Source organism: Gastrolobium bilobum, unplaced genomic scaffold (assembly GCF_033153095.1).
Source record: "Gastrolobium bilobum isolate Gb01-03AN ecotype WA unplaced genomic scaffold, APGP_CSIRO_Gbil_v1 utg13567, whole genome shotgun sequence".
Lineage (NCBI taxonomy): Eukaryota > Viridiplantae > Streptophyta > Magnoliopsida > Fabales > Fabaceae > Gastrolobium > Gastrolobium bilobum.
Window position 1 is genome coordinate 11,811 of NW_026896060.1, and position 14,464 is coordinate 26,274.

Sequence of the window (14,464 nt, forward strand, 5' to 3'; positions counted from 1 at the left end):
TAGAGGATAGGTTAATATAGATATAATATAACTAATATATATAATAACTAATACTAATTAAAGGCGTCCAAAGTTGATTTTTCTTGAAATAAATAATTCTTTTTGTTTTGTAAATTGAATACATGGTTTCTTTTATTTCTTTTTGTTTTGTAAATTGAAAACAAGATTTGATTTCTGTTGTCAATGTTCGGAGCATTTTCTTGTCTGTTGGGAGCAGAGAAATAGTAAGAGACTTTTCAGTGAATTCTTCTTCTTTGAGTTTCTTCTTCTCCCTTTCTCAGGTAATCTTGGCTCGCTCTCCATGCTTTGTCTTTATTTTCGTTTTTCTTCTCTGAATTCTTGTTTGTTTTGTAAATTGAAAACAAGGTTTCTTTGAATTCTTGTTTGTTTTGTAAATTTTTCTTCTGTGGATGAGCCTCTTGCTCAACCACTGATGTCTCTGCAGATGCTACTTCTTTGTCTTTCTGTCCCTCTCCTTGTTGTTGCCTAGGAGAGGGTTGTGGGGTGATTTGTTGTGGTGGAGAGTGAATAGGTGGTGGGGACGCAATGTCAGAAAATGTAGAGTCTGAGCTGCTTGGGGACGTCTCCTTGGCAGCTGGTTTGGTTACTGACAACTGTTAGTGAATAGGAATCAATTTATTATGGTACAATTTTGATGTAACTCAGCAAACCCCCTAATTATACAACAATGTTGTAACTATCACTACAAGAAAAATAAAAAATAAATAAAAATAATAATATTAATACAAAATTAAAAATCAATTTCTTGGCACCATATATGTAGATTTAATCAGAATAAATGCAGAAACAAAAACACCATGCAAAAAATTTACTCTAACTCCGTCCAAGCTGGATTTAGATCCCGTGAGGTTTGGCCTTGCCATCTGTAAAACAAACAATTAGATCATTCACAAGCACATTTCATTACAGATAATGCAAAGGTGTGTCTGATTTAAATAGAGAGATGCTATTTGTTCCACCAGTCCCAAAAGCAAGAACAAAGTGCACAAATAAAAGAATTACTACAAATCACATGTTAAATGATAACTTCCATAAACCTTGAAAGAAGAAATCTTGCAAGTGGGCTTAAATTGCTATTTGAATGAACTTCCTTGTTCTGTTATTTCTTCCTGTTATCAGGCTCTGCATTTCGGGTTTCTTCAGTTGAATTGGTTTTGCTGAATATTTGGCCTGCCAGTTCTTGCGGATCCTTCAATGAAGACTCCTTTGAACTGCACAATGTGTTTTAATTTGGGGTTTATAAATTATGATTTTTAAGAGATACACATTATGTAACGCCCGATCACTTGCAAGAATCAATGACTGTCCCCACACACTAACACGAGACTTTTCAGTGTGTTTTGTCCTCACTCGCACACTTCCCGGGAAAACTTTCCAGCAGATCACCCATCCCAGAATTGCTCCAAGTCAAGCACGCTTAACTGTGGAGTTCTTCCGATCCGGGCTACCGAAAAGTAGATGCATCTTGTTAGTATAGATAGCACCAATTAATTTTTATAAGTCATTCCTAACTGTACCGTCCCATACCAGCACAGTCTCTGGAATCTCTCTCTTTCGGGTGTTGATTCAATTAATTCATGAACCCCCAAGCTGCAAGATTTGGCATGAGCCGCTCATTGTCTGTGCCCTTTCGCACCGGCGATCACTCCCTGCCCTTGTCAGCTCTTGGGATGTTACACATTAATTTTCCTTTACTGTGCTACATGATGAATTTTAGTAGAGTGCATACCTTGCCAACCGCTGAAGCAACTTTTTGACAAAGGCATCGCAGGTTCTAGGCTTTGTCCTCTCCATGTTTACAAGTGAGTTGATAACAAATTGCACGACCGACCCTTCTGGATCATCAGCAATGGCCTACATAATAAACAGAAATATGCTATGACAAAATTCATAACAGATCAAATCTATTCTAGCTTTAAGTTGCAACAGCATACAACAGTTTGTAAGCAGCTAAAACATTATCATACTCTGATATCAACTTCCAACAAGGAAACTTAACCTCATTAGCAGGTTTCCTTTCTCTTTTTAGAATACACTACTTTCTATGAGATTACAAAAAGTCATCAGGTAAGCGATTATAAATTTTATTTTATTTTTCCTGAAAAGTCAAAGGTTTATCATGATCTAGCCTCTTTTCCACATAAATCAATGCCTTAGTCTTTCCAGCATAAAGAATCCAAATAATTCAGAAAAGAATCCAAATAAAAAAAATACTTATATCTATTTACCAAAAAATAAATAAATAAAATACTTATATCTGAAATAATTCTAATTGGGGAACCTTGCTTACTTTTCAATAACCTTCTGCACATTGCAAGCAGTTCTATTTGGCATCACAAACTAATTTAGAACAAAAGCAAGACATAACACAATTAGAATAAAACCTATATGTGGATTTACCTCTTTTAATGAAGGAATAAACAAAACAGATAACGGCAGAGAGGATGACATTATTTTGGAACTTTCTTCATCATCACTAGCATAATGAGACCTTAAAAGTCCTTTCTGTGAATCAATGTATTCACGAGATGGTCTGAAAAAATATTCCTTCAAAATTACAATCACAATTTTATTTCAGCAGCAAAAAATTGACCAGCATTATGGCCGTGGATGTACCTGGAAGAATCAGAGCTGCTTGACATTTCATCTCTCCTGCTTTCCTGTACATCATTGTTGAGTTTTCCAAGTGCAAATCTCTCTCGAGCATTCACTTTCTTTAATCCTCCTTGGATAGCAATATGATCAATATGATCAATATGATCAAGTGGCTTAAGAAAATTATTTTAAGGATATAAGTGATTTGAATATGATCAAGTAATAAAATTACTTCTAAGTAATCACAAACTTGTCAAATATCCAACAGTAAAAATATAAATCAAACCATAAAAGAACAAAAAATAATTCGACAATTGTGCTTAAAAAAAGGTTTAAGAAACAAATAGAAATTAAAAGTACTTAAAATATATGGGGCAACATTGGAAACATGTAACATGGGAAAAAAATTAATATAATGTTGACTCTTTCCAAAGATAAAAAACATCACTGAACTAAACCTACAAACAGCAAAGAGGGAAAAAAAAAAAGCCTCGCCATGCCCCCAATTAATTAGCAAACATAGTAAATTCTCAGCTTAGATAAAAGAAAAAAAATAGAACCTCAGCAAGATTTGTAGCACTATCTTCCAGTGAGGCATTTGAATTTCTGCTATTAAGTCCCAGTCGGGACCTTGGTGTCTGTGGAGAATCAGAATCATCATCCTGACTACGCAAAACAACAGTTCCACTGGTAGAAGAATCTTCAAAAGAAGCATAGCTGCTGCTAGACTACATGACAATAAGATTCCAAGTGACTACACAGAAATAATTATAACTAACCAGTTTTGAATCAAAGAAACTCAGCTTGAAAAATACCAGAGAACTTTGGTCACGAAACAGTGATGGCTGTGATCCTTTGAGAGGCCTAACAACAACAGTTCCTGATCCATTCCCAGACAATTCATCCTGAAAATTGACAAGTTCAGTAGACGAAAGCATGTTCTGTTAGAATTCAAACTCAACTTGATTTCATCTACCGTCCACCTAGAAAACTACAATCCATGGGCTGTAATTTGATAGAGAAAAGAAAGTTTTTCCACGTGAATTATTTGGTGAAATGAATGGTCAAAAGTGGTTGGGAAAGTAAGTCCAAACAAAAGGGGAAAACAAAATGAATTTGCAACATTGCTGGCCATGACAGTGTCGGCAGCATATATAAGATCTTTGTATCATTGGATTTTTGTAGCCACCATATCAGCCGAAAATCTTGGCTTATTTGCGCGCGCGCACACATATATATATATATATATAGAAGTGTAAGAGAATAAAAAAATAAAAATAAGAGTAGCAAGTGTATGTCTTAGAAAGAAGTGTTGCAACACTAGTTGTAATTTGAGACGAGAGAAAGTGACGTAGCACTTAGATGAAAAACAAATAGAGAGAAAGAGAGTGATTGAGATTAAAAAAAAAAAGGATTCGTAGTAAGTTAAGATTTCTTGTATTGTATTTGTGTGTTTGTAAGGGTGTGCATGACAATCATTCCATTTCCTGCTTATGACAAGAAACAATTATTGTCTATTTCTGTGACTTGGAACAGTTTTTGAGAAAAAAAAATGTGATTATCTAGTCCGTTTGACAATTCATGGAGAGCTAAAAGACCATTTCAACTAGTTCACTCGGATATAGCTAGTCCGTTTGGTATTCCATCGCTTGGAGGAAACAGGTATTATATCACCTGTAACATCCCCAACCTCGAGCCGGTTCAATTAACATACATATGATGCTTAACAAAAACAGCGGAAGACTTAAACTTAAGAAAATACAAGCTAACTTTTTCTTTTTCCCTTTTAATTCTCCTTAGGCGTAAACGAAAATCGGACAGAGTAACCTCTGTAAATCGGACAACTAGGGATCTTCCAATCCCACCCTCAAGAGTTCCTGATAGACAGTTTAAACAATATATATATCCGGAAGTACCAGTCTTGCAAATATACTCAAATACCCATCCATGGGCGCATGCAGAACTTGGCTCCGTGCCACTAATCTAATAGCATGCAATCCAATACATAACATAACTGAATACTACATAGTCATATCAACATGCCTGAATACACAAATGTACATGCATCGAATATGAACACTATACAACAATACATCTTTTCAAAAAATACGTCTAAAATAAATAGTGGCCTCCAGCCACCCAGAACTCCACATCCTCATACTAGTACCTCTAGCCACGGTTAGTGTCCTTGTCCCATGAGGCTCTTCAATTAACTGTGTTCCTGAAATCATATCCCCAAATGGGGTTAGAGACGAATCTCTAGTAAACTCCACGTTTATGGAAAACTCTTCATACCCTGGGCTCACTTCCTGCATGATAGTCAGATACATAATATACAAAACATCATATAAGCAATTATCATAACTGAACAAAGCATATATACATATCTTATCAAAGACATACGCAGTCATTCCCAAGGGATGACCCCAAGTGGAAATCAACGCACGTAACAAATATCATTTACGACATCATCACAATACTTACATAAGAACAAAACATGTTATATCAGAGACGTACGCAATAGTTCCTAAGGGATGACCCCAAGCGGAAATCAACGTACGTAACAAATATCATTTACAAAATCATCATACATATCACATAAAACATGTCATATAATCAAATATCATAACTAAACAAAACATATACACATATCTTATCAGAGACGTACGCAGTTATACCCAAGGGATGACCCCAAGCGGAAATCAACGTACGTGTTCCCCAAGGGAGTACCCCAAGCGGAAACAACATATCAGATATGTACACAGTCAATCCCTAGGGATGACCCCAACCAAAACATATATTCACTGAGCAAAACATATATACAAATCTTATCAAAGGCGTACGCAGTCATTCCCAAGGGAGGACCCCAAGCGGAAATCAACGCACGTGTTCCCAAGGGAGGACCCCAAGCGGAACCAGAACATATCAGAGGCGTACGCAGTCATTCCCAAGGGAGGACCCCAAGCGAAAATCAACGCACGTGTTCCCAAGGGAGGACCCCAAGCGGAACTAGAACATATTAGAGGCGTACGCAGTCATTCCCAAGGGAGGACCCCAAACGGAAATCAACGCACGTATTCCCAAGGGAGGACCCCAAGCGGAAATCAACGCACGTGTTCCCAAGGGAGGACCCCAAGCGGAACCAGAACATATCAGAAGCGTACGCAGTCATTCCCAAGGGAGGACCCCAAACGAAAATCAACGCACGTGTTCCCAAGGGAGGACCCCAAGCGGAACTAGAACATATTAGAGGCGTACGCAGTCATTCCCAAGGGAGGACCCCAAACGGAAATCAACGCACGTATTCCCAAGGGAGGACCCCAAGCGGAACCAGAACATATCAGAGGCGTGCACCGTCAATCTCAGAGGAACCCAAGAAGACATCAGTGTACCATACAAATCAATCTCAGCCAAAGATCAATACAGAAATCATATCAGAACAAGTCATATAACAAATGTGTACACAGTCAATCCCAGGGGAGGACCCCAAGTGGGAATCAGTGTACGTGTTCTCAAGGGTGGACCCTAAGCGGAACTCAACAAAACATATCATATTAACACATATCAAAGTAAACACATCAAAACATATCATATTATCATATGGCTCTATATGAATGCATCTATATCATATATCTCATACATATCATACAACCTGACTACAGTCCGTACACTATGGCGAAACACAAAGTAGGAGTGAACCCTATAAACATAGAGCTTACCTTTTGAAGCTTTACCACTTTGTTCACTCGTAACACAAGTTACATATTTAGCTCCAAACGAATCCAAGACGCTCAGTCCCTAGGCACACCTAGGAAAGAATCCAAAACAAAACTCCATAAAATGTTAAAATGCCATGTAATCACAAGACACACTTTATTGTTTACCTTCATTTCTTTACATTTATGTCAATTCTATGCCAATACACAAGTAAAGACCATACTTTCATAAACTCCTTTACTAGACCATTTTAATGATGATTACTCACATAACAAGCAACCACCTTGGTTCATATTTACCTAGGGTCCTTGAAGGACCCAACCAATCTTCCAAAATATCTTTTACAATTTTTTTTTTAACAATTCCTAGTTCCAAAATCATACAATGGCTGAAGCCAATAACAAATGAACTAGGGATTTTCATCAATTCTTTTACGCAACCATTGGTTCCTAGAACCCATACTTGACCCCAAGTTACTCATATATTCATATAACCATTTAAGCCTAAGCTTTGCTTATTTTTCCTTCACAAGGCCGATGTAACACATACAAAGGAGTCAAGATGTCTCTCATTATTTCTTAAACCATTTCACTTCAAAATCATACTAAATTTCATGTATTGAAAATTCAACACATTAACAAAATAAAACATAATCTAATCATCCCTAATTTACCCTATAAGGCCGAAATCAATAAAGGAGAAGCCAAGGGTTTCATTCTTTTTCATTCACTTTTCTTCACTTAATAAAAATCTTACATATACACATGCCTATATAAATATATCCCTACAAAGTGTTCAACTAAATTTTGAACCTCAAGCTCCTCCAAAGACCATCATGGCCGAAACCTAGGGGATACAACACAAGGGAATTTTTTTCATTTAACACATGTACAATTGCTTGTTTCACATGCTTATATACAAAACATCAAAAATCCATCACCAATTTACCTTTAAACTAATTTATTTACCACCCAACACATGCTCACAATTTTCATGACTCGAATCATCAAAATGAAACCATGGAAATAGAGGTTCCTTACCTCTAAACACTTGTACAAGGCCTAGAGAGCAACCTCCAAGCAAAGCTCCATCCAAAACTCAATTTTTTCCTTGATGAATAGTAACTCGAAAATGGGGGGAGGGAGAACTCTTCACACAATCAACTCTAGCTCAAATTGATCGGTGGAATGGATTCATTGGGTGGTTTACAGTCAATTTCATGTAGTGGACTTTGTGATTTGGTGGAAGATTGAGTGAGAATCAGATGAGAGAGGAAGCAAACCCTACAACCCCCTTACCACCATTGAAGCCTCGGGTGGGAGAAAAAGAAGACGACAATGGCGCGTAAGAAACAAAAGAAATAATGAAGGAGTTCATTGTTTGTAAGTTAAGTTACTTTTACTGGGTAACAACTTATCTATCTACACACCTCTATTCAATACCAAATTTTGCACACTAGTCCAGAATATTTTTATGATAATATTTATAATTTTACTTTTTATTTTTGGGTAACTTTATTTACCCGCTTTTTTACTCCTTAACTGTCATTTTAACTCATTTTTCACCAAAGGTGACTTTATTTCTTTTTCTTTATAATTATCCTTCCATATTAAATCCATAATAAAATGTGAGGGTCATTATATCACCTTTATTGATGATTTCAGCAAGAAAGCTTGGGTGTATAAAATCAAAGAAAAATCAGAAGCCCTAGTTACTCGTATATTCATATAACAATTTAAGGCTAAACTTTGCCTATTTTTCCTTCACAAGGCCAATGAAACATACAAAGGAACCAAGATGTTTCTCATTATTTCTTAAACCTTTTCACATCAAAATCATACTAAAGTCATGCATTAGAAACTAAACACATCACCAAAATAATTTTTAACATAATCAACCCCCACATAACCCTATAGGCCAAATTCAAAGAAAGGATTATCTTTTATACTTTCAATTTAATCACTCAATTCACACTTCCAAATACACATAATCCTCCACAAACCAAGCAATTAAATTTTTGCACATACACCCCTACCGTCACTACATGGCTGAATTTTAGAGAGGGAGATGCAAGGAAATTTTTCAACATTCAAACTCATAATCATGCTTATTTAACACTATAACTTCATTAACAATATTAATCCATCATATATTTCAATATTCCAACTCAATAATATTCCATAACATATGCTCATAATATTCAAAACTTAAATCATGACATTTAAACCATTAGAATAATGATCTCTTACCTCAAATCATCTATAGAAGGCTTGGAGAACAAAACCCAAGCTTGGTTCCACCTAAAAATTCACGTCTCTCACTAGGATAAATAGTAACCGAATTTTGAGAGGAAGAGAGCTCTTCACACAAGCCTTTTCAGCCTAAACAAAGTAGTGGGATGGATTCACCATGATCTCTACTTAAACTTTCATGTATGGCACTTTGTGTTTTGGTGGCTAGATGAGTGACAAAGAGAGGAGAGAGAGAGAGAGAGAGAAAAACCCTAACCCCTCCCCACAACCATGATGTAACACCCTCCCTTGTATGCATCAAAGAGAGTTGTTTGCTAAGCGGATTAGAGTTCTTAATGTCATTTCTTGAATACTGAAAAAATCATTTTAAGTTGCTAATTAAAAACTTGCGTCGAAATCCAGTTGTTCATAAAAATCAGAGTGTAAATTTTAAAAATACATAGTTTGCTAAATTTTCCTAACTATCCTGACAGACCTTGCTGTCTTGAAAACATTATAAAAAATCCGAGTACAAAAATTTTCTTTGCTACGAAGAAACTAGACATCTGGGGCTTCGCGTACATATAAATTATACGCGAATCGGAGGTCTCTAGCCCCACGAAACAGAACTCGCAAGTTCCTCGAAAATTCAATGTATTTATCTAAAAGCCTCCTGACTTGTAAAAATCAAAATAATTCGGCTTTTTAAAATTTCATGTCCAAATCTTTATAATCAGAAACTACGCGGCTGGTGCTTTACATCCATATAAAATATACCTCAATCGGAGGTCTATAGCCCCAGAACGACAACTCGCAAAGTGCTCGCAAAATTGTTTAAACTCCAAATTCAAATACAGTAACAATGGTTTTTCGCAATTTAAATACCAGAGACATATAAATCATGCTAAACTTCTTTTCAAAACTGAATATACATCATGGCATGTCAACTTTTACGAAACTACAGCAAAGAGGAATAATTAGAATACAATCAGCAGGAAACAGCCAACGAACAGCAATGTTGCGAACAACATAACTCAATCAGGATTATTCATGTGATTATGTCATCAAACACTTCCCCATAAGCTTCTAAGTCCTCCTGCAATTTATAAAATTGACCCCCCGAAGGGATGAGAAAAATCTCAGTAGTGTGGCAATAAAACCAAACAGCAACAATATTAGAGTAGGTACAAAATTCCAAAACAGTCGCATCAACATTTAAATTTCTGGACAGATGCTAATATATATTCAAAGTGTGTATATAACGCCAAGGTACTAATCATATTGGGTATATAACGCCAAAATACTAATCAAGATGAGTATATAACGCCAAAGAGTGCGTTCATAGCACCGTCGTGCACGTACTAACAAGTACAGTGGAAATCCCATAGTGGCTCCTCAGAAGGGTTCCAACTGCAACCTATGCGGACTGAAGCCAAGTGTCCCATACCCTGGTACCGGAGGGATGCCTATATGATGCGTGCTCAAACGCATGTTTATATTTATTATATACTTCGGTCTCCAAGATGAATGCATAATGCAGTATGCGATGACATGCTTGACCCACACACAAACAGACACAGGTGAAACATGATGTGCATATGCATGACTAGGTCATAATCATATAACATATACCTCTTGTATATTTAATACCAAGCTGTCGTATAACAAATACTTCCATAAGCAGATATTTCCATCAAGACAAGTCCAAAGGCAGATTTCATATAATATATGACAGAATACGAAGCATAAGGCACATGTGAGCATCAGTTCATAATTTCATACTCTAGCTAATAGTCACAGTAGGTCTCACCACCAAACACATATCTTGGCACTTTACTTTTAAATAAAGCATTCCAAACATCATCGAACAATCCCATTATCTAAGGATTTGTGCACCTAAACAAACACATACATCAAATCAGAATTTATCACGTTTATTTTCTATATATTACATAGCTGTCCCATTCTCCTAATCCTTGATTTATAATCGGTTTCCCTGTTCACACACTAAGTGAATTTTCTGCCATTCTATTGATCTTCCAATTGTCTTAAATTGACAAAAGTCCAAGGTAATCTACACATGCACATTCGGTCTTCAACCATTAATTAGGTGCTTAATATATTTAATTTATGTTTACTATACGTTGCATACAATTTCCATTACTTTAGATACTCGAGTTATGCTTGTACTTCTTGGCTCTTACAAAACAAATCTTTTATTTTTGTGACTTATGTTTGGTCTCCTTACTCATGCGCAAGTGCCAAAATCCAAAACTCTTTATACAACACATGGTTCGGTTTTCATTATCCATATATACTTATAATTTTATCATTTCACCTAGCAAGTCCTACATGATTTTAGAGAGCATTAATGAGGCTTAAGAAGGCTGTCTACATACATCCCACACAGTGGCGGACCCATGAATTATTATTACGGGGGGCGAAAAAATTTATATTAACTCATCTGTTCAATAACTATTGACATTCCAATTCATTTTGGCCAATGTTTCAACATTAAACCATAATTCAATTAGCTATTTAATTTGTTAAATCTCATATAAACTGAATAATAATCAAACTAAAATATAACCGATTCAAAGTCCGAGCACTAAAACTAGCCGGTCTAGTTCAGTTTTAAAACATTTTTCCATTTTAACTACCTAGTTCTAATTGTACCGGTCATGAATAGGTAAAAAGCTTCTAGTAAATACTACCTAATTCCATTTTTCCATTTAAAATACTTCTAGTAAATCTACATTCTACATGTAACGATCAAAAGCTTCATTTTCCACTTCAATACTTCTCTCCTTGTATTCCTTTAAATTGGAAAATCTCCATTCGTTGATAGCTACAACATCCTGTAATCATTCACAATGCTATTACTTTTGTACAACGTAAAGCTTGCTATATCAAGTTATACACTTAACTATGCACTGTTTATATATTGTGTGTACATCGCTAGTCTAATGCTGCAACCTGCCATTGAATTGGTTTTTTTATATGCAAAAATTTTAAATGAATAATTTTTTAGGGGGGCGGGGGCCACCACTAGCCCCATGTAGGTCCACCCCTGATCCCACACATGCAGGGCTATGTACATAATCTTAGTCTAAGAGAGTAATCTAGTCCTTGATGGGGCCATATTCCAAATCCCAAACATAATTTCTTAAGACATGACAGTATCAAGGTGAAAGGTTTAATCAACTATACAACATGAGAAGGTAATTGACAAAATGTACAGCTCCTTAATCATAAAAATTAGCGCTCCAAAACAGAACCAAGGGAAGAAATTTTAGCCATTTATATATTCCCCTTTCAGGTAATTGGTGACTGAAACAAAAGGGGAAGAAAAGAGGCTTAAACTCAGATTTATCATCTCTCAATTTCTAGTTTTCTAACCAAGTCATTATGCTTCAGAATTAAAGGCTTTATATCTTATAATTTATTAAATCAATCGACAGCAATTAGAAGAATTTTGTTATCCCTATATGCATACCAATTCGGTCACATGACTATTACTTAAGAGGTTCAATTTCTTTTTCTTGCATACATTACCTACATCACCTAGGCATTATTACTCATGTGAATATATTACTTCTACACATTATTTTTCTAACAACAGTGCAGTCTAGCGATTTATACGATGCTAAATCTAGATTCACCAATTTTCAGTTTACAACATGAAATTCCAAGGCTGTCCAATTTGACAGAATTTAAGGGGAAGAATAGTTAAGATAAGGTATCCTCCTAAAATGCATGTGAGCCGTACAAACAAAACACAAAGGAGGATTTGATAAATTACTTACATCTACTTGTAGTCACTTAGAATTCCCAAATCGACTAGGGGCAGAAATCGAGTGCTGTGTGAGTTCCCTCACTTTCCCATTCTGTTGAACATGGTTTTTATCTTCTCCAACACTGCTGGCAGTGCGCCCCATGGGGAAAGGAATACAGGTTTGATACACAATAAACTCCACCAAAATAGTCCCACAACTTCACAAGGGGGCTACGGTCCAAGCTAAAATTTGAGTCCTAAACTGGCATGTGTCTATGGCCTACACTCTTCAGCTGAGCCAAGGAAGGAAACCATAAGAATAACAACATCAAGACCCTTAGCCTACACACAGCGACTAAGACAGAGGAAAGAAAAGGACTTGAGGTTCAACTGCTACCTCTTCGTACACACCAAAGTGCTCACAACCGGTCCAAAGGCATCACCCAAAAGAAGATTGGTACCCTCACCCTCCTCCTTGCAACAATCCGAGCTACCCATCTGCATGCAAGGGAAGAAGAAACCCAATCAAGGCTGGACCAATTTCATTCAGTGGAAAAACTCAATTAGAACCGTTCCAAGCAAGAGGGAGCTAAAAGAAAGCAAGGAATACTTCCGCTCCTAAGATAGTTCCTCGGCCAAGCTAGAGAAAAATGAAGAATGAATTGAGATGGTAATCTCCTCCGTAGTTGCTCTAAAACTGAGTCAGAATGAGAATGAATGGGAATTTAGCTGATTGAAGGTTACGGTTTTGTGGGAATATGAGGTGAAAACGATTTAAGCTTAGTACCCCTCTATTTTTCTTCTTTTATTTTTAACGATGGAGGGTGCAGGAGAAGGCTGAGTTCGGTTTTAGAATTAAGAGGTAGATAGACAATTTGTGTTCTTCTTGGTTCAACCATTCAACGCCTAGGAAGGGAGTAGGGGTTACATTTGGTTCAGAATAAGGGTGTGTAGCAATGGGTTGATGCCCTCCTCAAGGTTATATGCACATGTGAGGAGATAAGGTGGGTGTGGTTTGCCTTGGACCAATGGAATTTCATGTAGGCAGATTTCACTTAGCCACTAGTGATAATGTTTAAAGCAATTTAGGCTGGACTTGGTTCTCCAAGGGCTTGGGCCGTACCCTATGAGTGTAGGTGAGGGTCCAATTTCCTCTCCTTATGACCCTTAGCTTATATATTTTTATTACTCTTAATTCTTCTAAGTATTAATATAATCTTTTATAGATTACATTAAATTAATCCAATTCTTTTAACTAGAGGTTTTAATTTCTTAAAACATATATATACATATGCACTCACATGTCCATACAAATCAAATAATTTTCCTAACGTAAATAAATTTCACTCTAAACATAAGTTTTATTCGAATTTTCAAGCTTGCTACACCTTCTTAATTATAATTTATACAAGTCCCTAATTATGCGGGATGTTACACATGAAGCCTCGGGTGAGAGAAAAAGAAGCCGACAGTGGCGTGAGAAAAGGAAGAAGAATTTAAAGGATTTAACGGTATGTAAAGTTAAAGTTATTTTAACTGGATAATAACTTATCTATCTACACATCTCCATTCAAAACCAAACTTTACCTAATGAACTAGAATATTTTTCTAGTCATATTTCTAACTTTACTTTTGCATTCTGGGTAATTTTTCTCACATCCATTTTTACCACAAAAATCTCACTGACTGTATTTTTTATCTCAAAAGTAACCCTAGTTTATTTAATTAGATCTTTTACTTAATTTAACCCATTTATGCATGATTAAATATTTAATAATATACCCTTTTCTAATTAAATGGGTTAGAAATATTATAAAATACACCAATTAAAGAGAGACATATGATTTACGTGAAAATTCAATCTGAGAAAAATCATAGGCACGATCAAAAAAGAATTTCATCACATGCAAAAAATTAGATCATCTCTCTAAATACAACGAAAGACCAGTATCACTCTCTTTTATACTCGGAGAACTAACCTCAGTGAAAGTAACACTAAAGAGACACTCACTACTCGAAAAGTTCAATTTTTCGACAGAAATTTTTGACGAAAAATATTCCGTCGAAATTAGAGATGGAAATTTCCACGAAAAACGTATTTCGTCGACAATTTGTGACAGAATTC

At 36.0% G+C, this 14,464-nt stretch overlaps 1 protein-coding gene and 1 long non-coding RNA gene across 3 annotated transcripts; both read right to left on the reverse strand.

Moving 5' to 3' along the window:
• Positions 1-679: 679 nt before the first annotated feature.
• Positions 680-3,554, reverse strand: LOC133297542 (uncharacterized). The gene is made up of 7 exons (XM_061496711.1): positions 3,432-3,554; positions 3,177-3,344; positions 2,638-2,789; positions 2,422-2,554; positions 1,751-1,875; positions 1,059-1,232; positions 680-884 (listed from the first exon to the last, which is right to left on the reverse strand). The coding sequence occupies exons 1-6, from the start codon at positions 3,552-3,554 to the stop codon at positions 1,121-1,123; spliced, it is 813 nt and encodes a 270-aa protein (XP_061352695.1). The 3' UTR covers positions 680-884; positions 1,059-1,120.
• Positions 3,555-4,579: 1,025 nt separating this feature from the next.
• On the reverse strand, positions 4,580-13,322 carry LOC133297541 (uncharacterized). 2 transcript variants are annotated; one of them, XR_009749654.1, is made up of 5 exons: positions 12,737-13,322; positions 12,371-12,632; positions 8,583-9,660; positions 6,336-6,424; positions 4,580-4,837 (listed from the first exon to the last, which is right to left on the reverse strand). It is a non-coding gene; the product is annotated as an uncharacterized LOC133297541 (long non-coding RNA). The 2 variants fall into 2 exon arrangements; XR_009749653.1 differs by having other exon boundaries at positions 4,580-4,925.
• Positions 13,323-14,464: the final 1,142 nt, after the last annotated feature.